Here is a 25,047-nt window from a genome sequence, read left to right on the forward strand (position 1 = left end):
TGAATAACTGAGTTTTATACTTGTAGAGACTCAAGTGTGACCACATTCATCAAAATATAGAACTAGAATGATGAACCACATTTCAGAGAGAGCCTTGGATGGGGAGGACTAGAAGGAAGGATTGTGAATAACTGAGTTTTATACTTGTAGAGACTCAAGTGTGACCACATTCACCAAAATATAGAACTAGAATGATGAACCACGTTTCAGAGAGAGCCTTGGAATCCGAAATGAAGGTGACCCAGACAACAGTTCAGAAGCTGGGCTGATGGGAGAGGCCTTAGTGAGTGCAAGAAAACAGTAGCAATGGAAGGAGGCAAAAAATGCCCTTTGAGGCCACAGAAGTGACAGAAGCTGGTGAGTTCTGGGTCTTAATAGGTTCCCTGGAACGTGACAATCTGCTTACCAAATCATGGAATGTGAATTTTCGAGAGCTTTTCTCATGATTAAATTGCAAACTTTCCCAGTTTAGAGAATCAGTTTTCAATGACCTAGAGGAAATTCCAGCCCAGAGCCCATAATCCTGCCCTTGGTTCACATGAAGACAGCACCGTCCCATCTACCTGCTGGCATGAGGCAAAGCACATTATGAGTAGGACACTGTAGAAGATGTTTAGTTAAGAAAGATTTTAGTTTTTAAAAATCAGCATTAGGGCTGGAGAGATGGCTTAGCGCTTAAGTGCTTGCCTGTGAAGCCTAAGGACCTCGGTTCAAGGCTCGATTCCCCAGGACCCACGTTAACCAGATGCACAAGGGGGCACACGTGTCTGGAGTTCGTTTGCAGAGGCTGAATGCCCTGGCGCACCCATTCTCTCTCTCTCTCTCTCTCTCTCTCTCTCTCTCTCTCTCTGCCTCTTTCTCTCTCTGTCTGTACCTGTCAAATAAATAAATAAAAATAAAAAAATAAAATAAAATCAGCTTTAATGATTAAAAGAAGAACATATCTTTTTTTTCCCCCCAGACTAGAGGGATTTGCTTTCTCACTATATGAAGATAATCAGGGTTTTCAAAGATTTTATGAAGAAGTGTTACGCTTTTTCTCTTTGCCTCAGAAGTTATAATTATTCCTTTTGTTTTTCTGCCATCTGCCAATTGAGTTCAACTTTGAGCCATATTTTTAAGTTTAATCAGAAATTGACACACATCAGTTTAAAATGTGTTTTTAGAATTAAACCACAATAAAGATTGTGGTGAGGGGGGAATGCTAGCTAGTTTCATTGGTGTAGTAATTCTCTTAATGATTGCAGGACAATAAATTTCAATAAAAGTCCATAGGGAGCTGGACATGGTAGCACACACCTTTAATCCCAGCATGCAGGAGGCAGAGGTAGGAGGGTTGCCGTGAGTTTAAGGCCACCCTGAGACTACGTAGTGAATTCCAGGTCAGCCTGGGCTAGAATGAGACCCTACCTCAAAAAGCCAAAGGAACAAAATAAAGTCCATAAGGGGGAAAGTCATTTGAAGAGGTATGGCTATTTTTTCTGTTTTTGTGACATGAGGTCTTTAAATGTCAAGTATAAGTTACAAGTGTTCTGTTCTTCATTCATTTCTCTTAAAGGGTAACCTTGTCATATATATTCATATATATTCATAGCTAGATACTTAGTGTTGGGGTGCCTTTGACATTCTGGCTTGTTTGGTGTCTTATAGTCCAGACTGAGTTGTTTTGTAGTTTTAAAACTATTCTTCGGGATTAGAGCGTTTTAGTTCCTGCTTCAAAAGAAGGAAGCCTGGGAATGGAAGGACTTCCCTGCATAGCATTTTCAGACTTGGTTTTCCAGTGGAGTTGGAGGTGTGGAGGTCACGACTGGATGGAGAAAGGCTGTCCTTAATTTGCCTTGCATTGTGGCAGCAGTGTTTTAATCTCTCATGAAAGCTGCTTCCAATGGAATGTGTGGAATCCTCACTTTGTAAATAATTCAGCTTAATGTTTGTTTACTGGAAATGCCCAAACAGATTAGAGTTTAGACAGAAAAAGAATTTAACTAGAAATGAGAGAGCAGAGTTGCACACATTATTGTTGGTGGGAACAGTTTAAAGACCAATTTCCCATTGTACCCACCTCCTTAAAGACACCATTTAGTTTTAACATGAGATAGTGTCTGGTATGAGCAGTTGTGATTAGTGATGTGGTACATGTACACTTTGACATGGGGAGGTATGGTATGAGTGAGAAGTTATTATGGAGCTGCTATATAAAATCAGCAGTGTTCAATGAAAATGAATGGTGTCCCATGTGAGTACAAAGCCGATCAAATGCTGCCTGGCCAGGGCTTTCATTAGTGAGTGTGCAGCTTTCTCTGTAAACTACATAGATGAGTCAGGTGCCTCGTATTTGTATCCAGAGTGCATATCTTAAAATCCAAAGAATATTTCCTGTTTCTTGCTAAAAGTCACCATTTGAGTAGCAGGCACTTGAAATATTTCTGGGGATGTAATGTACATGCTGTGACTGAGGCTGTGGCTTCTATACCAGACTGTCCAGATTCAAAAGTGTGTATTGTGTGTGCTAACAACACTCGGTGCCCCTCAGAAGCATGTTGGAAGAGATCGGGTTAACTGACAAAGTGCTTAGACAGTGCTGAGAAATGTCACAGGTGTTGTATTGGAGTTGTCACCATTTCCTTGTGTTTACTGCTTCCTAGTAAATAGCAGTCAGAGATGAATCCAAAATTGGAAACCACTTTTTAAAGGACACTGTTGTAAGCTTGTTACCTGACTTACTGGAAAATTCAAAAGTTATCTAAAATAATTTAATAAAAATTATGGTTAGATTTGTATGGTTAGTAGCAACACATAATTCTTTTAAAATAATAGATTTTGAGGAACTAAAAATTTGTCCGCATTGTCTTGCTTATAAGGTTTTTATCAAAGTATTCTTAAGTGGCTGCTGTCATATTGTTTGACATGTTCTCGCTTTATGCTGTTATGTAGCGCATCATTAGAAGATCACATGTGTCCTACGTTGGGAATCCTATGGACACGTCGTGGCTCAGGGCATTAGCAAGTAAGAATAATTGGGGTGCTGGGCCAAGAGGCTGCACAGGCACCTGTGCTCTAGAGACTGTGTGGGGTCTTGAGTCACAGATGCCATTGTCAGGAGTAGTGCAGCTCACCTTGAAAGTTGGGAAAGCCTTCCATAACTGTTAATCACTTATCCTCGTCACAGTGTTGGTGTCTGGTAGGATCTGGATCTAGGTGCAGGACAGATTCTAAATCCACGTTGTTCTATGGGGCTGCTGCTCACACAGTACGTAGATTTTAGTCACATCAGCTGCTTGGTGTCGAGTTGCCCAGAACGGAGTTTTAGCAAACATGTTCTCAACACAGATCTTCCTCATGTTTATAGTCTCAAGACTGTTAGTAAGTAAAAGCTTACTAAACTGACTAAAAAGCCAAAGATAAAGACACATGAAGGCTGTCAGTTAAAGTGTGTTCTATACATGATTAAATTGGGAGCTTGAGTTAAGGACACAAGTAAAATTATAACAAAATGACTCAGTGGGTTACAAATGATTCCACAAAACTTTTTTTTTTTTTTTCTCGTTTTTCGAGGTAGGGTCTCACTCTAGCCCAGGCTGATCTAGAATTCAGGGTGGCCTCAAACTCATGGCAATCCTCTTACCTCTGCCTCCTGAGTGCTGGGATTAAAGGCGTGCGCCACCACGCCTGGCAACAAAACATTTTTAAGGAGTAGTACGCTTGGAAAGATAGAATTGTGTTTTCTTAGAGAAGTCTATACATTTAGCATGTGTTCAGATTATAATTAAAGGTGGCTTCCCTCCCCACCAAGGAAGTTTATCTCAACTTTTTAATTTAATTTAATTTAATTTTACTTTTTTGAGGTAGGGTTTTGCTCCAGGCCAGGCTGACCTGCAATTCACTTTGTACTCTCAGGATGGCCTCTAACTTGGGGTGATCCTCCTACCTCTGCTTCCTGAGAGCTAGGATTAAAGGCGTGTGCTACCACGCCTGGCTGTCATCTTATAAATTCTGCATCTGAATCTGGAAACCGTACAGATTTGTTTGATTGCTTGAGACAGTGTTGCTACACAGTCCAGACGGGCTTTGACTGTGTGATCCTCCTGCTTCCTCTTCCCAGGTGTGGGCATCATAGGCATGTGCCGTCATATCTGGAAACTATGCCAGGACTTAACGGAAACACAGACAAGTGCACTTACTGCCTGTACTCTGGAAAAACAGTGAGAACTAATTGAACTAAGATTATGAAGGGATGGAAAAGGCGTACATACATTAACCAAGATAGTTAGAAGTTGCTTATTAAGAAATTTTTGAAAACTGGAAAATACCAAGTTTGTGCTTAGAAGTCTTGCCTCTAATCTCCATCTGTAGGTTCTTTTCGGCATTCTTGTACACTGAAGAGAATGTTTTCAGCCCTTTTCTACCAGGAAGATGTTACCTTGTGTGTTTAAAAACCACTAGTGCTCTTTTTCAGCTTCTAATGATGAAGGATTGCATTTTCCCTTTGCTGAGTCTATTTTTTTATGTAAAGAAAACCCAATATATCTTGCTCACACGAAGAATGTTCAAATAGGCTTTAATCAGTTGTAGTCACTAATAGCAGTTGTAAATGGCTTGCTGAAAATTTGTAACAACAAAGATATATTTAGATGAATCTAGTGACTGCTAAGATACGTATTTTTTTAATTTAGCTACAACGAATGACAGTTTTATTCCTGGAAATGATGGCATCAATTGACTGCTCAGTATAGCTGTGACCACCTTTGTTTAGATTTTTAGACTTTGAGTTTAATTTTCTTCCTTCAAAAATAAAAGGAGGTTAAACTTTTCATTATTTAGTATTAGGCTAATTAATGTTTCAAATCTCTTTTTCAAGTGTTCTTTTCAGTAGCTGCCAGAATGTGCTTAAACTTGAAATGGAAGCTGATTAGCATTGTTACAGAACAAAAACCAAAAAACAGCCTTTTCTGGTGGTTGTTCCAGAACTGGGGTAGGCGGCCCTGTGGTGAGCGCAGGCCAGTGGCGTGTGTTCCATGTCGTCGCCTCACATCACCTCATCATCCCCTTGTCCAGTTGGTTCTACTTTCATCTGTGTCGGCATGAAAGGTTGGTGCTGAGGGGCTCCTCAGCTCAGACAGCTGTGGTCACTGGTCTTCTTTAGGTGCTGGTGCAGGCTGTACTGAGAACTGAAGTCCATCTGTTCAGGGGGTGGTCTTCAACCAAACCTGGTGGAACCTTTAAGAGGTTGGGTTGGTTTGGAAGTGGTTAGGTCACTGGTGCTATGCTCCTTGGGGGATAGTGATGCCCTTGTCCTTGTCTTTGTCTTTGCTTCCTGGCTACCCGTGTGTTGATGGAAGAACTTTCCATCACCTGCTTCTGTCATTCTCTGCCTGCCTTGCTGATCATGAGCTACAAGCTCAAACTGTGCTCCTAAATAAGCCTCTCCTCCTTTTCAGTTGCATGATACTTTGGTGTAATCAATATATGACATATAACAGCTCATGTGGCTAGCTCTGCCTCTCATTGTTTGGCGGCTCGTCTTGATTTTAGTCTCATTGGACTTAGGCCCCTGTAGCCCTGCGTGTCGTTCCTCCTGTAAGATGTGTATGTCATCCGCTCCATACTAGTGTGAAAACCCACTGTGTATGTTTACACCCAGGTAAGGAGATTTTTCGTCAGTAAGTCATAGACCGTCAAAACTTTCTGATGAATATATTGAAGTCAGTGGAATAATCAAAAAAAATTCAAGTACACATTCCACTTGGCTTTTATTTCTGATGTAAAAAATATTTACTGGGCTAGAGAGATGGCTAAGTGGTTAATGCACTTGCCTACAAAACCCAAGGACCCATGTTCGATCTCTGTCCAGATCCCATGTAAGCCAGACACACTGAGGCAGATACAAGTAAGGTTGCACATGCACACTACACAGCGCAAGGGTTTGGAGTTCGGTTGTAGTGTCTGAGGCCCTGGCATGCCAATTCTCTCTTTGTCTATCTTTCTCTCTCAAAAGAAAAAAGTTTATCAAATTGCTGCTCCTTTTATGTTGAAAAGGAAACCAAAACTTCATTCTTATGATGTTTACTATTTGGAATTTGCCTTGGGTTTCCTCATTTATTTATTTTTTTTTTGACAGCCTTGCTGTATAGCCAAACCTGACTCAGACTCACTATGTTTCTTCCTCAGCCTCCCTCTCCTGCTGTCTTTAATCTGTGAATTTTATCCACAGTGTAAAGATCCATCTTTTTCTGTGAATATTCCCAGTCATATGCTCCATAGTGAATTGTTTATGGAAAACATACAGTAAACTGAAATTCATAAAGTGTACTGTAATATATACTATGTTGAAATTCATAAACGTGTAGTATAATTTACTCAGATTATAACGACTATAGAAAGAACCCTTAAGCAAATTAAGTAATTTCTGTGATTTTTAGCACTAGGTCTCCTATGTAGGAATGGGTTTTTATAGGAGTGTATTGGCTTGTCATTGATGAAGATTTAGATAGTATTGTGAAAAGAAAATGGACTTTGGAATTGTATGTACCTGGTTCTGAGTATTGACTCAGCTATTAACATGTGGAGTTGAAGACATTGTTCCTCTTCTTTGGGAATGATATTTGATGTTTGGCCAGGACTCAATGGAGATTTAGAAATAAGATAATGCTATCTAAAATGTGTGGCACAGAATGGCTGTGTAGGATAAATCATGATTGTGACTTTTTTTCATTAAATACAGGTAGAAAGGAAAGCAATATAGATCCCTGAAGGGTTTCATGGTGAGGTTTTCTTTGGTTAGCCTAGAAGAGCTTAGAAAACAAGATTGTGAAATGATTTAGGGTTTTATTTCTTGTGTTGTTCTTGCTGTTCTATCTCTTCTTTTTAAGGTGTATGTGTATGTATGTGTGTATAATACATATTATGTAGTTTAAGAGCCACATTTTTGCAAATACTTAGGTTGTTTTAGCGTCACTGCCCACTCTGCAGCTTCTATTCCAGGGAAACTATTTGTAGCTCACTACAGGGTCCGGTTGGTATTTATGTATTCCTAACTATTGTATGTAGTGATGTTATCAATTTGAGTTGTTACTTACTGGCTTCCCCTTGTATGTAAAAATTTACTTTTCTTACAAGTAGGTGGTTACTCAGTATTTACTAATATGTTTGTGCAAGAATTATTTACAGCTAAATGTTGCAGTATTCTGTAAGTACACCTCTCTTTTGTTTTTCCTGAAGTTTTTACTTTCTTTAGAACATTTTCTTTTCAAAATCAAATTACCTTGAGCAGTTCATTGGCTATAATAAATTTCTCTGAGACATTCTTTCCCTAGAAACTTCCTTCTCTTGGTTTGAGGGTGATTGTTCTCTTGGGTTGCTTCCTGCTTAAGTCTGTGATTTAACTTTGCTCTTATCTTTGGAATTTCTCCCAAATTGCTGTCCCCATTTCTTGTATCTTTTATCTTTTTTCTCCACTTACTCACACTTTTAGTAAAGAATCCTCTGGAGCTGGCAGAGACAAAGTAGCTGAGGGTGTGCTGATGACAGCCATCAGCATGCCGTCCCTGACACTCTGCTGGAGGCTGTCCTTGGTGTGGTAGCGGTCTCCCTGCATTGTGGGCCAGCTTGAGGCTACATAGTGGGTTCCAGGTCAGCCTAGGCTAGAGCAAGACCCTACCTGAAAAACAAACAAACAAAAAGAGTACATTTATTAAGAATGTTAGTTAGACAGACTTCCAAGTGGGAAGCTCAACCTGAGAGGATTGCAAACAAGGTTCCTCTTAGGGATTTAGGGTGGGAACTGGATAGAGACTAAAGTGATTGTTACTGAGATAGGCTGTCTTCACACTTGTCATCCTGGGCAGAGCCAGTGAAGGGCCTACATACCCTGTGCATCGCCCTAAGCCCAACTGAAAACTCCAGGGAAGACAGATGATCGCACACTGTGATCTCCTTGTTCCTTCTCTTGCCTACCAGGCTGTTTATTGACTGAGTCTTTTTCTTTTTGTCCTTGAGCGACATGACAGATGAACCCAGTCCTTCTCTGCCTACATGAGCATGGCTCCTGCCTCAGTTGCAGGGTTCCCTGGTGTTCTTTTTTACTTTCCAGAGTGCATGCCCTCCTTATCTGCTGCCTGTGGGAGGAAGGCCACCAGCATTTCAGGAGCCCGGTGTCAGAGGGCTGGGGTTGATTATGTCTGCTTTACAGTTGCAGTATTAGGCTTCAACAGTTTGTTTTTTTTTTTTTTTTTACTATTATATTTATTTGAGGGAAGAGAGAGGTGTGTGTGTGTGTGTGTGTGTGTGTGTGTGTGTGTGTGTGTGTAGAGAGGAGAGAGAACGAATGAACACTGGCACGCCAGGGCCTCGAGCCACTGCAGACAAACTCCAGATACATGTGCCACCTTGTACTTCTGGCTTATGTGAGTACTGGGAAAGGGTCCTTAGGCTATATAGGCCATCTCTCCAGCCCAGTAGTCTTGTGTGTGTGTGTGTGTTTCCAGTAGTGTTTCACTGTAGCCCAGGCTGACTTGGGATTCACTATGTAGTCTCAGAGCGGCCTCGAACTCATGGTGATCCTCCTACCTCTGCCTCCCGAGTGCTGGGGTTAAAGGTGTGTGCCACCACGCGCAGCTGTTTTTTGTTTTTAAAAATATTTTTCTTTTAATTATTTATTTGCAAGAGAGGAAGAGGGAGGGAAGGAGAGAAAAAGAAAGAGAGGGAGAGAGAGAGGAAAGAAAGAAAGAAAGAAAGAAAGAAAGAAAGAAAGAAAGAAAAAATGAAAGAAAAAATGGATGTACCAGAGTCTCCTAATGTACTCTAGACTCATACAACACCTTGTACATCTGGCTAACATGGGTCGTGGAGAATTGAACCTGGGTCCTTTGGCTTTGCAGGCAAGCACCTTGACTGCTAAGCCATCTCTCCAGCCCCATTCTTGTTTGTTTGCATCTGTTTGTTTGGCTTTTGTCCTTTTCTTTTCCTTCAGTGTTGGGAGACCAAGCCCAGAGAGGCAGCTGATGTACCCCCTCTTTATCTTCCGATGTACACTGCTCTTGTTTCTGCTGGTTTTGCCCTTGGGTGTTACGTCTTTCAAACAAGTCACTTTTATTTAGTCTTTGCTTTTTGAAAGGATTCCATATAGCACAGCCTGCCCCTGAACTTTCATTGCAGCCAGGGTTTGCCTTAATTCTGGACCCTGTTGCCTCCACCTTCCAAGTTCTGTGATTACAGAGTGTACCAACATGTCTGGCCTTTTTATTTTCTTCTTTAAAAATTTTGAGTTATACAAATTAACAAAAGTAGTTGTGTTGGTTTTCAAGTGGCCACCTCAGCACGGGCTCTCAGCTAGTTGCTTTGCTGTCAAGTGCTGCATTGAAACTTCTTCGAAGACAAAGCTGTCTCCTTGGCTGCGCTGATAGACGCTGTACAGACATGCCTGTTTCCTCCCCAGAGTTCCGCTTGCCAGCATGAGCACCACTCTTGGGTGATGGTCACACCTCAGCACGCACAGAGTTGGGCTGATTTCTGGGCTTCTTGTATGTGGTACTGGGTTTTCTGAAATCTTTCCCTCTGGGCCGGAATGTGTACTTGGTCTTATATCAGTGGTTGAAAGCTGTCCCTAGAAGTCTCTGTCCTGTTGGCGGGTAGTTGTCAGGTACTGTGTGCTTCAGAATTACTGCACAGCTTGTCAAAGCAGATTGCTAGGCTGCACCAGAGTTCCCAACTCAGCAAGTTTGGAGTGTGGCCCTAAATTTTGAATTTATAGTAAGTTTCTAAGTGACATTGATGTCAATAATTGTTAGTTGAGGGTATGTGTCACACTTTAACAGCTCTTGATACAGGGTAAGTTGATTGCCTTAAAAACAGAACATAAAATCACTACCAATTCCCCCCCACCCCCATCGTGGCTAATTCTACTGAATTGTTACTTCTCAAACTGAATAATTGAAACTTTGAACTGATTCTTTTATTGTTCTCATTGCTGTATAAACCCCTACATCAAGAAGGCAGGTTCACAAGCAGGTGAATGGCAGACCATGCCTCATACATGCTGGAAGGGGAGGAACTGACAGGAAAGTTGTCCTCTGATCGCCATCTGTGCCATGGCACCCACCTCCACAGCCACACACAAATACACACGTACTGCATGTATGAATGAATAAATGCAAATTTAAAATTTTCATTTTATTTGTGAAGAGAGAGGTGGAAGTGAGGGGTAGGGAATGGGCATGCAAGGGCTTTTTATTACTGAAAATGAACTCCAGATACGCTTGCCATCTTTGTGCATCTGGCTTTTCTTGGGTACTGGAGAATTGAACTCAGACTGTCAGGCCTTGCACGCAAGTGCCTTTAGCCACTGAGCCATGACTGAAACTGTGAACCTGACACAAGTGTGCAGTTGTTGGTTCTTCATGGATCTCTGTTTATCCAAACACTCAGCTCTGTGTCCCATTTTAGGCAAGGAGAATTGGGATTGTGTCAGAGAAAAGGGTTTCTCAGTGAGTTGATGGAATAGAAGCAGAATTCTGTTTGAGGAGCATGAGGTTTACATGTGGAAATCTGGATGGGGAGGACTGACATACTCCAGGAAGGAGTTCTGTTTTATGGCTGTGGCAGGAGAAGCATAGGGCTATCTCCCTGGGGCATTTTCTGTAATGGTGAAATTACAGTCAAATATACTGCTCTTTGACATACTAAGTCAATTCTGAAGTCTTTACTCAAGTTTTGTATGCTATCCAGCCAGAAGACCACTGAGATATAAGTCGTGTTCTGTTTTTGAACCCGAAAATAATAGGACTGAGCCAATGGGTCAATTTTCCTATTTTTGGTAGTATCCTTTTTTGTCTTAAACTGTATGAGTTTTCTAAGACCCTTTCTCCTCTTTTCAAGTAAAGAGAAGCTTTAGATAATAACCTTTTTGTTGTTGTTGTCATTTTCTGTCATGCCCGGTGGAATAGCTATGCAGACTGTTGGCTGTGTGGAGACAGGCCTTTGTTTTGCTGGTCCAGCACCCCTGACACTAGGACGAAGTTATCTGTGTGCCATGACTGAGAGCTCTGCACGCATTGTAGTACTTCATTAGTACCACAAGGTGGCGCTGTTGTGCCGTGGAAGGAAAGCCTGTACTCAGGACAGTATGTGCATAAATCTGAATGGATGAAATGAATTGGCTAGTTACATTTATTGCCTGCTACAGTTATTTATAATTTCAGCATGGGATTAGTCTGATTACATGATTGGGTCAGGTAGTGAGATCATAACCTAAGTGAAGAACATTTGGTTCACATTTTTAGAAAATGCTAAATGAGATAGCATCTGTAAAATCCTAGCCTGGAACCAAGGTTTCTTTTTCTGCCTGTTCATTTATTTTGGGTTAAAAGCCTCTGTTAGGGTTCTATTTGTAGTCAAATAATTGGTGAAGAATTTTTTATTTATTATAAAGAATCACTTAATGTTCAATAATATGATAAATGTGCTTCAGTTGTCAGAAGACTATAAAAATTGATACTATAGATTTTACTATATTTTTCCTTCATTCCAAATTTTCTGTTTTACATTCATGTTTATAGACTTGCTAAAATGTTTCATTTTACTAGTATACGGATTGTATATTACATGATCATACTATATAGAGCCAATTTCTAAGTTATCTTTGTTTCATCCTGTAAACATTGGAACATTTGTTTTGAAGCTTAGATTCTGATTATTTTGGTTCTGTTATTTTTCTCAGAGTCAAGTGAAATCGGAAGAAGGCCCAGGATGGACAATTCTTCGTGATGATTTCATGATGGGAGCATCTATGAAAGACTGGGACAAAGAGAGTGATGGGCAGATAACGGCAGACCAGAAGTGACTGATGCCTAGAGCCATGTAGGAAACAAACTTAACCAGCATTTCTGAGAAAAATACTTCATCCTCTGATGACTGGGAATCACAAGGATAACATTTGCTAAAACTTTTATGGTTTTTTTTTTTTTAAAGACAGCTGCAATATTCCTTCTTTACTTGCAAATTTGTTTAGAGCTATATTTTAAACCTTTATATTGAGCATTTTTCTTCAAAATGTGTCCAAAGAAACACTTCTTTTTGAACAGCAATATATGTATTTTGGTGGGATCATTACACATTGGTACATTTGACCATGTGTCTTACTTGTTATAACATCACCAGTGTTTCCAGAAATACAATGCCAGTTCATAATTAAATTGATATTTTGAAGTTTATATTTCTCTGCCTTCTGACTCATTGATACATCTGTACTTCGGAAGGATAATTGGTGGTGTTTGCTTGCTTGTTTGGGGAAACTCTTGAGAAAACCTAAAGTAAAATTTAAAATTATAGTTTTCCTAAGTTGGCATTGATTTTAATTTTATACAAGCTGGAAAATATGATTTAAGGGGCTGGAGAAATGGCTTAGTGGTTGAGGCACTTGCCTGCAAAGACAAAGGATCCTGGTTCGATTTCCCAGGACCCACATAAGCCAGATGCACAAGGTGGCGGATGTGTCTAGAGTTTGTTTGCAGTGGCTGGAGGCCTTGGCTCACCCATTCTCTCATCTGCGCCTCTCTCTCTCTCTCTCTCTCTCTCTCTCTCTCTCTCAAATAAGTAAAAATGATTTTTTAAAAAAGTAAAGTATATATATATATATATGTATATGATTTAAGAACCAACCGATTTCTATTTTTAAACCAGCTACTTTTACATACTGATAAATAATGACTAAATGTTGGGTTATTTATATGAGAGTTAGTTAACTGAGGTGGACAATCACATGTTTAAGTTGTGCTGTGAGACATAATTTCTTTGCTGCCATGGGCAGCACATTTTAGTTTCTGCTTTCTTTCTATTGAATGGTTGCAGTAGCTTGAATTCTCTTACACGCATTGCTTCTTAGGGTGCAGTAGAGAGTAAGCAGTGAGCCTCAGACACCAGGACTGAGCCTTGTTTCCACACTGTACATTGAAGGTTATTACATTACATGACCTTTAGCATCTAGTTATTAAACAGAAAAAGAAAAGGAAGCAAAACTGTGTAAATCAGCCCAAAGTTTCTGTGAAACTAGGTTTGTGTTCAATGTTCATATAGAAACCTCACTTTAATAAATGCGATCTGTTCCTTTTTGAAAAGGGTTTGTCTCTCATCTTTCCATAGTAGAACTAATTGCCTCCTACCTCCCATTTGCACATACTTGCATTTATAGTGCATCAAAGGATAACCCGGCCTGGGTGTTCTAGGGCTGGAGAGATGGCTCAGCAATTAATGACACTTGTTTGCAAAGCCTGCCCATCTAGGTTGGATTTCCCAGTCCCCACATAAAGCCAGATGGACAAAGTGGTACATGCATCTGGAGTTCATTTGCAGCTGCTGGAGGCCCTGGTTGCACCCATATGTTACCCTCCCACTATCAAATAAAAATAAATACATTTTCAAGACCAGGGTTCTAGAACGGAGATGCTTGTGTACTTACTTCATTTGACACAGAGTCTTGCTGTATGGTCCAGCTTGTGCTAAAAGTCTCCATCTTCCTGCTTCCCCTTCCCAGGTACAGGGATTACAGGGGTGTACCACCATGGGCGTTTCAGGCCAGCTCTGACGCCTCTTTCCTACATACTTGACTTACAGCTTAGATCCCAGCATCCATCAGGCGGGGAGCTCTGAGTGAGCCCTGTTTTTCTCCATTGTGTTTGCATTTCTGAGGAGGGAAAAAGAGCTGCAGCTCACCCCGCTTCCTTTATCCAGCAGTGTCGCGATATAGTAAAGCGGTTGTTTTTTGTTATTGTTTCTTTTTGAGGTAGGATTTTATGTACGTCAGGCTAGTGTCTCACTCATATCTCAGAGGATAAACTTGAGCTTTCAGGTCTCTTGCCTGTTTTCCATTTGCTGCAGTTACAGGCTGGCTTCATTCACCATGCCGGCTTGTGTGGCACTGAGATCGGACTCTAGGTCTTGGCATGGGAGGCAAGCATTCTGCCAGCCACTAAGATGCTGCCGTCCTCTAACACGGATTACAGAAAATTGTAGCCAGTAACGCAAAGAATGATCTGACTCCCTTTTCTGTAACTGTAAAGGATGGTCTGACTCCCTTTTCTGGGGGCTTGGGATAGTTGTCCTCAGTGAGTGCATAGTTAAATATCGGTGGCAGAAAAACATTGAGATTGAAAAGTCGAAGGTTAACACCTTAGGACTGGCAATAATTTAGATTTAACTATTTATTGCAGTCTTTTAGCATTTCAGTATGAAATTGGATTACTGACTTTATTTTCAGAATAGTTAGGATTCTTTATTGCCCAAGAACTATTTTACTGATTCTAATATATACCTTCAAAACAGTGGAGCCTCACAGAGGTGTGTCTCTGGCACTTTGGGTTAAAAAATGACTCAGCTTCAGGAAATTATTTTGTGCCTTTCATACAGATGGATGAAGAAAGGGATATTTAAATTTTGGGAAATCTCTTAGGACTTTAATAAACTTGTTCTGCTTATAAGGATATACTTAATAGTCATTGCACTAACCAATCTAACCCTGTACCTGTGCTGTTCCTCAGGCCCCAGGAGTACAGTGCTTCATCATAAGGTGGTTTGGAGATGCCTAAAGATGCCACAGTAAAATGTAATAGCTGAACAGGCACCAGGTTGACGTGCGGACAGTGCACTCACTGAGCACGCACACTGTTGCCAGCAATAGAGGAGTCGTGAGGTCTGAGTCCCTGAGAGGCAATCTTCAAGGAGAGGAAACACCTGTGGGGAAAGGTAGGTTAGCTAAGTGAGCCGACACTTCTGCAACCTCTGTTCTAGGAACTGTGTTACTGTTACTTGCTTACAGCAAAATAAGGGGCCACTTTACTCCTATGAAGATAAAAAAGAAAAGTTGGGTCCTAACTGGGGTGGTTCAGTTGTTAGTGGCACTTACTTACAAACTGCTGATCCAAGTTCAGTCCTCCTCAGCACCCACATGAAGCCAGATGCAAAACGGAGCACGTGTCAGTAATACCAGCTCACCGACAGCAACGGGAGGCAGTGCCAGGGGGACCCAAGTGCTCTCTAGAAGCCGCAGCAAGAGAGCCTTCCAAGCTCCACACATGTGTAGAGGCACATGTGCTTGTACACACATCATACATATGCACCAGAAAATAATAAAAATTAGGAAAATGTTTTAAGATCAAAAAGATTGGAGCCTAGTGAAATGGCTCAGCGGTTAAAGGCTCTTGCTCACAAATCCTGCCAGTCTAGGTCTGATTCCCCTTGTACCCATGTAAAGCCGGACACACAGTGATGTACTTCATACACATGCACTGCATTGTGCATCTGGCTTTATGTGGGTACTGGAGAATCTGACCGAGGCTGTCAGGCTTTGTAGTCAAATGCCCTTAACAGCTAAGCTATCTCCCCAGCCCCAGTTTTTAAAATCAGTAAACTATAAGGATAGGTGATTGATGCATAGACAACTGCCTAACATGCCACACCCACAGGTGCCAGGCTCTGTTTAAGTGCTGTGCTCCCCTGTTGGACTGACATTGCGGGGGTGTTCCTTATTTAGGGAGTTTCCTAAGGAAGTGTCTTTAGTGACTGTACTCTACAATTGTCTAAAACTTCATTCTGTCTGGACACTAGTTCTACTGCCAGAGCATATGCATGCTGCAGATTCGAGAGAGAAAATGGAAAACAAACAGTGGGTGTTATAAGCACCACCAGTTCAAAATGATGAGGTGCTAAACACATTTATATAAATAATAGTTTCTCTAACCCCTGAATCACTGTCTTGCACTGCTCATGCAGCCAGTACATAAACATCAAAGTAAGAACCTCAAAATTCTGTGGGGTCAGGACCCACCAGGTCTCCCAGCACAGAGACAGCTGAGGGCTGTGTCCCTAGGCGTGCGCGTGGGTGGCCTTGCAGCTGTTGATCCACCCTCAGGCTTCCAGACAGTTGCCTCTGCACTTGCAGAACCGGACCTCAGTCTTAGAAAAGAATTTGTCCCCTCCCATGGAAAGGACATAAACAGTGGTTGACATCAGTTCTGAAAACAGCAGGGAGGTGGCCAGACACAGCAGTTACCCCAAAATACTAAAGGGGCAAAGCACAGTATTGGGCTGTTCTACACAATAAATAATATTTGTCTTTGCACAATGGCCCAGGCTTCTTGAAGTGTATTACAAATAGACTAGCTCGTCTAGAAGGGCTGATGTATTGCCCCTCCACAAATGGCAGTCATGCTGGGATTAACTAGACTGCATGAGAACTGAGACCACCATGTCTCAAGTCTGGCTAGGACTTCTGCACTTCTCAGTAAGTGAGGTTATGTTTGCACTGGGAATTTTCAGAGACACCAGTTTTCATTGTTACTTAGGGGATAGCGCAGTTCTGATTTGATTGGATTTCAGAGACTAGTTTGGACCATTGCTAGCTGTGTGTCCTGCCACAGATCTTAAATCTTTGAAGGTGGTGTTTGAGTCAAGTACCACATGCATACTTCTCATCGGAGGATGAGGGCCACAGTGTTTGTCTCGTCCAGTGCTAAGAATGTAGCAGGGCCTCCGGACGTCAGAGAAGCACTGGGAGGATTGTGTGCTATTATAGATTGCCACACATTTCTCATCTGTATACTTGTAAATATTTCTCTTCTAGATAAATGTCCCCTGCACAAACATTTAGTCTGACAGGGCATAGGTAACTGAAATCGAACAGTTCTCCTTGGAAATCTCTTTAGGACCAGACACAGACCAGTTCCAGAAAACGCTGTGTGAGTAGTTCTATGCAATTGTTTTCAATAGTCAGAAATAAAAAAAATGCCCCCACAAGTTCAGTGATCTCCATCCATTTACATGAAATGGGAAATCTCTGCTCTATGGTTACCATTTCAAATGGCTGTTGATGAGAACACACATGCCATTGAGGCTCCCTGAAAATATCATGGATCGGATATGTGGAAATTTTGTGCCAAAGTAGATCTGGTGAAAGTAAATATGATAATGTGGTATTTTAAGACTAATTTTTTGGTAGTCTGAGAAGTCAAGTCTCACATTGCGTAAAATCATAGTGAAGTTTGATGAGATACTAAAATATGTTTTGTTCAATTCTCAGTCGAGAGACCCAGAAGGTAGTAAGAGTTTGCCATAATCCTGTTCTAATCTTACGACGTTGTGCTCACTACCCTGCAATGAACACTGGCCATAAAACGCTGGATTCTGTTCGTGTTCACCTGTCTCCTTGTGCCTATTGTCTAATAAAACCTTGTTTTTATTTTTAAGTGGAAACCCATTTTTTTCTCATTTTTTTTTGTGGTCGTGTCTGCTTCAGTTTCACTCAACTGTGGTCTGACAATACTAAGCAGATATTTTTAGAAATAATTCATGTATTTGTACCCACATGCAGTTCTGAGTAGTTGATAGAATGGCACACAGTCCTGGCTGAGATGTGACTCATGCTTTTGTCTACCATATCCACTCTGCATACTGTTCACCTAAAATGTCCATCTTGGTTCCATGCTGCTCACATGACCCCACTTTCACTTACTAGTGGCCCCAAATTTTAAGAGGAAGTGCTACTAGTTTATGCCAGAGAGAAGCTGTAAAAACATTGCCTTTAAGCAAAAAGGTGAATTTTCTTGACTTAAAAAAGTATAAATTCCCGAGTTTGCTACAATATTTATATAACCTTTAGTAAATATATTCTATTTTATGTAATTATTTTTTAACTCTGTACTAGGACTAATTGTAGATATGTATGTATCAGAATAAAGATAGTATAAATGTGGGGTTTTAGTCATAAATGGAGACAGCTACTTTTAGGTGTCTTGAAATATTCCCTGTGGATAAAGGGTGACTTGGGTTGGGTAGTCTTACAGCAAATGGGATTCTAGATATCAGACTTTGCTGGAGAAGAAGAAGAGTCTGCTCAGAGCTTTGGTCATATGAGAGTGTGGCCAGTGCAAGAAGCATGGCACCGTGTCACAACAAGAGCTGAGGACTTTCCTGGCAGTGTCACGTTAGAGTCCCAGTGCCCTGGGGTTTGTTTTGATCGTTGCTGTCACTTTATTGTGCAATGTGCTGCTGGAGAATTCATTATAGGTCTTGCTTGAGCATGTCTGATAATTAAAACATTTATATTTTAATTATATGGAAGAAGGAGAAATGGAACCACCAGCAAAGCTGTGGTGTCCAAAAGTGTGTGCATTGCAAACTCGTTTTGCTGTTGCTCCTTTTAGCACGAAGATGCAATAATAGCCACGCACAGCCCTTTGATATCCAGTGACACTGGCTGGCATTTTTAGTGTTAAGGGTTTAGACATTCAAATTATGCTTTGTAAATGGTGGCTTGATGCAGGGAGCGGCTACAGATGCCATTACAAGATGGCGCTGACTTCCTGCTGAGAGTGGTGAGGAACAACCCCCTACTTGGTCATATCCTGGCGACAGTCTTGCTTGATGCTGCGCGTGCACATGATGTAATGCATCCTGGGCCTATCCCGTGGCCCTGGGTGATGGGGGAGCAGGTGGTGGCCAATCCGTAGGTGCCTAGTAGTATTACACCCTATAAAAGCAGCTACACTCCTGCGCCCCGGCCCCTCGCCATCAACTTTTCTGTTAACCAAGAGGCTCTCCAATAAAGTGTGATCGAGAAGGATCTTTGTTTGCTGGTCGTTCTTATCCTGCTGGTCAGGAAGCTCACAGCAGCTTGATTTTAGCATAGAATGTTAATGTATAGAGGATAACAGGTAACTTTATAGCAAAGAATGTCTTGTTAGTGCTCAGGGATGTTTCCTTGAAAGGCATGCTTTATAATAAAAATTAAAATTTTAATTCATGTGCCTTAACAAATCAATGGAAAATATTTTGGAAGTGGAAGTACAATGCATACTATAGTTTCTACAAAGATTTTATAGTAGCCAAGTAAAATATGTGATCTAATAATATGTGGTTTAATAAACTGTAAGGAAAATACCCAGTAAATGCAGCATGCTAGTTTCCTGGAAATACAAAGTAGTAAAATACCATCACTGTCCTCTAGGTGGCATCCTTTAGGCTCTCATTGAATCCATTGATAGATTTTTTTTTGTTGTTGCCACAAATGAACAGCTAGTTTCTAAGTAATACTGACATTCATTAAATTTAGTTGTTATATCTAGTCGGATAGCCAAAATGACATTATAATGGTATCTTCTTCAATGAACTCAATTAACTTTAATTTTTAAGACTAACATTTCTAAAACAGATAGAACATGTGATTTGTAATAACCCAAAAGCCAAAATCATTTCTGAGTAATGACTAAGGCTCTGGGCATAGTGACAGGCCCAGGTTTTGATTTCTTTCTTTAGTTTATGGACAGCTTACTATTTGCTAGTAACTGTAAAGATGCTTTTCATATTCAAAAGGGCATGCAGATATAATTGAGAAACCATAGATTATAGGAATATTGATCACAAAAACATGTTAAAGTTAACAGGAAAGACAACCCTTTCAGCTCACTTCCCAGGAGTCCCTGGTCTTTTGAAGCAGGGCCTATTATTAGCCAGGGAGATCAGTGCAAAGACCTAGCTTGTGTGAACTTGGGAGGGACAGAACTCCTTTTTAGATTTTACTTAATTTTATTTACAAGCAGAGAGAAGAGAGATAGACATTCACAGAGAATGGGCACCCCAGGGCCTCTAACCACTGCATATGAACCCCAGATGCACACACTACTTTTGTATGTTTGGCTTTATGTGGTTTCTGGGGAATCAGGTTGTTGGGCTTTGCAGGCAAGCATCTTAACTGCTGAGCCATCTCTCCAGCTCCTTGTTCACTTTTGAGGGTCCTTATTTGTTATTTCCTCAAATTTAACAGTTAGTTTCCTGAAGAATACACAGAATACTGGCATGGTTGTTAATCCCAGATCTTTGTTATAATGGCTTTCTTCTGCTCCACTTGAGTCCATAAGACCGCGGCTTCAGTAGGGCTCAGGAGAGTCATAAACCTTCACTCCCTGGAGGCATCATTTCTGTGATGGTGCAGGTTTGAATCAATGCTGAAACTGCATAGTACACATTTTCAAAATGTTACCTGTGAAAATAATGTTTAGAATCTGCTGCCTGGGAAAAGACAAAAGGCCTGAGGATATGCCCAGTGTATCACCAAAGTAACTAAAAGAGGTGCAGTGCTGATCCATTTTTACAGATTTTGATTTTAAAATGTCTTCCTCATAAACAGCTTGACTATCTGGGACAGTCATAGTACCCTGTAACCTTGCTGTGTTTACAAGTGACATCCTCACATTGGTATGGTAAAGTTTGCAGCCAGTAGTAAATTAGAACTTTCATTAAGTCTGAGTTTTCAGGCTTGTTTGAGACTTGGGATGATCATCATCAGAGAGTTGTGGTCAAAATTTTATGAATAAAAGCCATCTCTATAGCTATGCTGTTAAAAATACTTATTAACATATACTTTTGCTTCTAAAAATAGTGGTTTTTTTTGCCAGTCAAACAAAACCACATTGAGGTTTTCTTTTTTATGCAATTACCAAATAACCCATTTTTTGTTTTATTTTCAATTTTAAATTGCAGACTGAAGCACAGGAAAGACTTAGTTACTTGAAATTTGGGTTGCAAGTTAGCTAGTTGATAACTTTGGACTTTCACACAATCTGCTAGGCCCACTGAGGTGAATGGAAAGAAGTCCATCAAGAAAATATATCTTAAAAAAACTTCCACTTGATGCCCCAGTTATGAGAACATTAATTGTACTTTATTATATGCCTTTCCCTCTGCTTTTGATTTTTTTTTGTCCTGAATACTCTTCTTCCCTTTTACGTCTTCATACTTTGTTAACCACAGAGGCGATGGGCAAGAAGTCCAGAAGTAGGGTTCTGTTCCTGGCCACCCATGTCGGCATTAGCCTTTCATGAAGTGTACAAACGTGTTGTTAATCTACATGGTGTCCATCCCCATTTGTTAATCTACATGGTGTCCATCCCCGTTTGTTAATCTACATGGTGTTCATCCACATTTGATAATCTACATGGTGTCCATCCCTATTGGTTGTCCATCCCCATTGGTTAATCTACATGGTGTCCATCCTCATTTGTTTGTTACAGTGGTCATAAAGGCTGTTAGTGGGTGTATTTCACCAGGAGCAAGAAACCAGACTGCCACAGATGTTAGAAAGTCCTGGGGGTGGCAAAGCCCAGGCTGCTGGGAGTCTATCCTTTTGTTGGAACTGTCCAGAGCCAAGCATGTCACGCTAGAGTAGCCTGGAAACACGGGCACTCTCAGTGAGGGTCTGCTTTCTCTGCCGTGTCCAGCCGCTGGAGACCCTGCCTTTCTTGTCCTCCCTCTTCTGCTGACCGCTTTACCTTTTAGCACCTCTGCTCTCATTAAGCCCTTATCTTTCCATTTTCCTCTGCCTGTTGTTTCTTCCTGTTTCCTCATCACCTCTCACTGAGATCAGTCTGTAAACACAAAATTCAATATGAATAGATTATTGTTTCATATTCTATAGAGAACCTATGAGTCCACAGATGAACTTGCATATAGCAATGGGTATAGTTTATGAGGAAAAAGTGATAAAGCAGTTATTAAATTGTGAAATCAGAATTACAGGTAAGAATGAACAAGGCTTTTGATGTGTTTTCATATAAAGGATTATTTCCCTTTATAAAGCATCACTTTTTGATACAAAGGCTAGTTTCAAACATTTTCCCCAATTACTGGTTACTGGTACTGGAAATCACTGTGAAATCATGCTGTAACAGGAAGTGATTCTTTGGAGAGGTCGGGAAGGAGATGCTTGCAGGGGACAAGCTCCAGGGCTGGCCTGTTCTGCTCAGACACTTTGTCACTGACGTGATGGTAGACCCATTAATGAGCAAGCACAGATTACTGGGTAAAGCAGCTGCAAACCTGGGCCTCTGGTCTGGAACCAATACTTTCATTCAGCACATCAAGAGACCCAAACTGTTGAAGGCTTGCTTCTCTGCATGCTGATAGCCAGTCAGTGTTGTAACCCATCTGAAGTATGTTCTCTTGTCTGTTCCTTCTGCACTTACTGGGGGCAAAATACCATGGGGCTTGAAAGCAGTGAGCATGTGTCCAAAGGCTGCTAGAGGAACAGCCCTGAAGGAAATTTTTAACTGGTCTCCCCTGAAGTTTGTATCCTATTTACACATGAAGCTCTGTAGAGGCAGACATGCTTTATTCTCATGAAGCAAGGAGGTGACAGTGCATGCTGAATAGTCAGTTTGTTGTAAGCATTTCCTGCATTAGTTCATTTCATCTTATGCAAATGCTCACACCGATGTAGAAACCAAACCTAAGGGTGCATCTGAGTAATTCTGTTAGGCTCACAAAGCCACAGTGGTGGGAATTTGAACACTGGAAGCCTTGCCCCTGGAGCCTGCCCTTTTAACCACTGTTCCCCAGGGTGCTGAGCTGAATGTGACGCAACCTCGTTAAGCTGCTTGAATACCCAGAGTCCCCACAAAGAGATCTTTAATCATCTCCTGAACATGGAGATGCAGAGGCCCTCAAGGGGCTCAATAGAAGAGAGGATTTGTGAACCAGAGACACAGCTGTAGTAGCCCCAAAGACTGCTACTCTGCTTAGGAGGTTTTAACCTCTTGGGCTTTGGGGAAATCAAAGCACCCTCTTAGGAAGAGGGTGGTTCTGGGCCCAAGGGATATTAAACTGTAAGTGACCCACCAACAATTGTGGGCAAAACTGTGGATGTTTGTGTAGGAAGAAGTCCATGTCACCATAGATAGGGTGTGGTTTCCTGATGTAGCGCAGATGGCCTGTTGCTGCCCTGCCCATACCCTAGGCGGAATCCACACGTCCTGAGGTTTACCTCTGGACTACCAAGGTGGTCTAAGCATGGGATGAGATGAGGGAAGCCCAGCCAACTTGCCCAGCAGAGGAGGAGCCCCTTGCTTAGCCAACCCCTTATTCCAGAGTGACATGGGTACTGTCTCTCAATCTACTGTGTTGCTTCTGCTCCGTATTGTTCCAGACACAGAGATCCCCACTGTCCTGACGAGATGGCTGCACCTGATGACATGGCTGCTCGTGATTCTGTTTTGGTGTTGGGATGGCAGGTGCTGGGTAACCCTGTTGACCATGTCCGTCTGAGGCCCGCCTTAAGAAAAGGAGCCTACTGGCGGTGCTGGCTTTTTGTTTTTTTAAACACCTTACTTTCAGAACCACTCAGAGCTATGTTGGGACAATTCATTTATTACAGAGTTTTGTGCTGTGAGTGGATAGAGAAGTTTCAGGTTCATGGAGGGTCAGGCAGTGATAAAAGGGTTAGTTTAAAAGGAATTCAGAGCCTTTAACACCATGGCAGGAGTTGTGATTTGGAAAGAGGGCAGTTGAAGACCCAGAAGTACTTGACTTCATTTGTCAGAACATGTCCTGGGACCAGGGTTTCTTACAAGTTCATGGTGGGTGAGGACGTAGACAGTGTCCTCTGCACAACCCAGGCCCCATATGCATCTAATACGTAGATTGTGCGTATTCTAGAAAGTTTGTTTTGAGCCAGGATAGATCTGGAGAATAACAGGGGTCCTTGACTGGGGACAACACTCAACAGTTTAAATCATCAGTCTAGTTAGGACAGCCATGCAGTCAGGCTAAAATAAAAAATGTTCATCTAATTTGCACTTAGTTGATGTAGAAAAATGTCAAGTTATGAGCCGAGTACAACAGTAGGCACCAAACACTTAAGATCCTGGCTCCCCGGACCTGTGCTGTGGAAAGACTGAAGGTAGTTGATGCTGCTGGTCTAGGAAGAAGGCCATGACAAGGCCATTCCGGAAGTGCCCGAGGCAACAAATTAAGAAGGTGACCATTCAGTCATTCATTCAAGACAATAAAACAAACCGAAGTTATGTTTTAGGTTAAAAGTCCGCATCTGTTTCCCACTGGTTCACAGATACTTGGAGGGCTGGATTGTAAACAAACTAATAAAAGGCTTCCGGAGAGCAGCCTGGTAAAGAATCCCAGAAAATGAAAAAGTTAGGCCAAGGAATCTTAGATTGGAAGGGATGTCTTCAGGGCTGGGTGGCTTGGCTTTGGGTACTCGGGGCTTCATGGCACGTGTGTGTATGTGTGCGCGCGCGCGTGTGCAATTCAGGAGGGAAGGCTTCCAGTGCAGCCCGGAGAGTGAAGTACACTCAGTAGAAGCGGGACGCTGGACGGCTCGTCCCTGCAGACCTGTCCAGGGTGACTAGAAAGGGATGGCAGCGAGTGTGCCGCAGCCCGCAGCCCCTCCCCTCCCCCTCTCCACGCCCCCCTCGGCGGCCCGGGGAGCTCTTGGTCTTAGTAACGAGAGGACTTTTGACTGTGATCCGAGCACGTCACTTTGTTGAAGGCAAACACGTGGTTCGGGGAGAACTTATAAATCTCTCCTCCCGGCTACATCGGGATGTTATCTGCTGGCAGCAGAAGGCTCGCTCTCATCGGAGCTCCCCTAGCTTGCGGCAGAGAGATAGAGAGACAGAGAAGCGAGCGGAGTGGGGCGCCAGCGACAGGGATGGAGACCGGCAGGATAACGGTCTAAGAAACCCTCCCGAGGCCAAGTTGAGGGGTGCTGGCCGCGGACCGGAGGAGGACGAGGCACCCGGGGGTTGCTGGTGCCCACGGAACCCTGAGCCAGCAAGTTGCAAGTGGGCTAGAAGCCAGAGGAGGTTGGGCAAGGGTACGAGTCCCGGGGTGCCCTGCGCCACCCGCTTAGGAATAAAGCCGCGCAGCCAGCCAGCCGAGTCCCCGGGGTGGCGGCGACGGCCGTGCGGGCGGGCGGCGGCTGATCGTGGCCCGGCGGCCGGGTGGAGCGGGCGGCAGCTGCGGCCGGAGCGAGCCGGAGGCCGGGCGGCGGCGAGGCGGAGCGGCCCCGGGGGTAGGCCAGGGCGCGCCCGAGGCCGGGCGGAGCGGGAGCGTCGGCGGCGCCTCCACCGCCCGTGCGGCGCGGCCGGGGGCTGCCCGGGACCGAGTCCCCAGCGCGCGCGCGCGCGCTCTCTCTCGCGCGCACACACCCACACACTCCTCGTGCACACACACACTCACGCACACACACACACTCACACGCACGTGTGCGCT

General features: G+C 42.6%; 1 protein-coding gene across 1 annotated transcript in view; it reads left to right on the plus strand.

Moving 5' to 3' along the window:
• Rrp15 (ribosomal RNA processing 15 homolog) overlaps positions 1-12,206 on the plus strand; it is a 50,218-nt gene extending 38,012 nt beyond the window's left edge. Inside the window, exon 5 of the mRNA XM_045130192.1 lies at positions 11,714-12,206. Coding sequence (XP_044986127.1) covers positions 11,714-11,836 — 123 coding nt within the window. The 3' untranslated portion in view covers positions 11,837-12,206. The remainder of the gene's footprint in view (positions 1-11,713) is intronic.
• Positions 12,207-25,047: the final 12,841 nt, after the last annotated feature.

The sequence above is a fragment of the Jaculus jaculus genome, chromosome 1, assembly GCF_020740685.1.
Source record: "Jaculus jaculus isolate mJacJac1 chromosome 1, mJacJac1.mat.Y.cur, whole genome shotgun sequence".
Taxonomy (NCBI): domain Eukaryota; kingdom Metazoa; phylum Chordata; class Mammalia; order Rodentia; family Dipodidae; genus Jaculus; species Jaculus jaculus.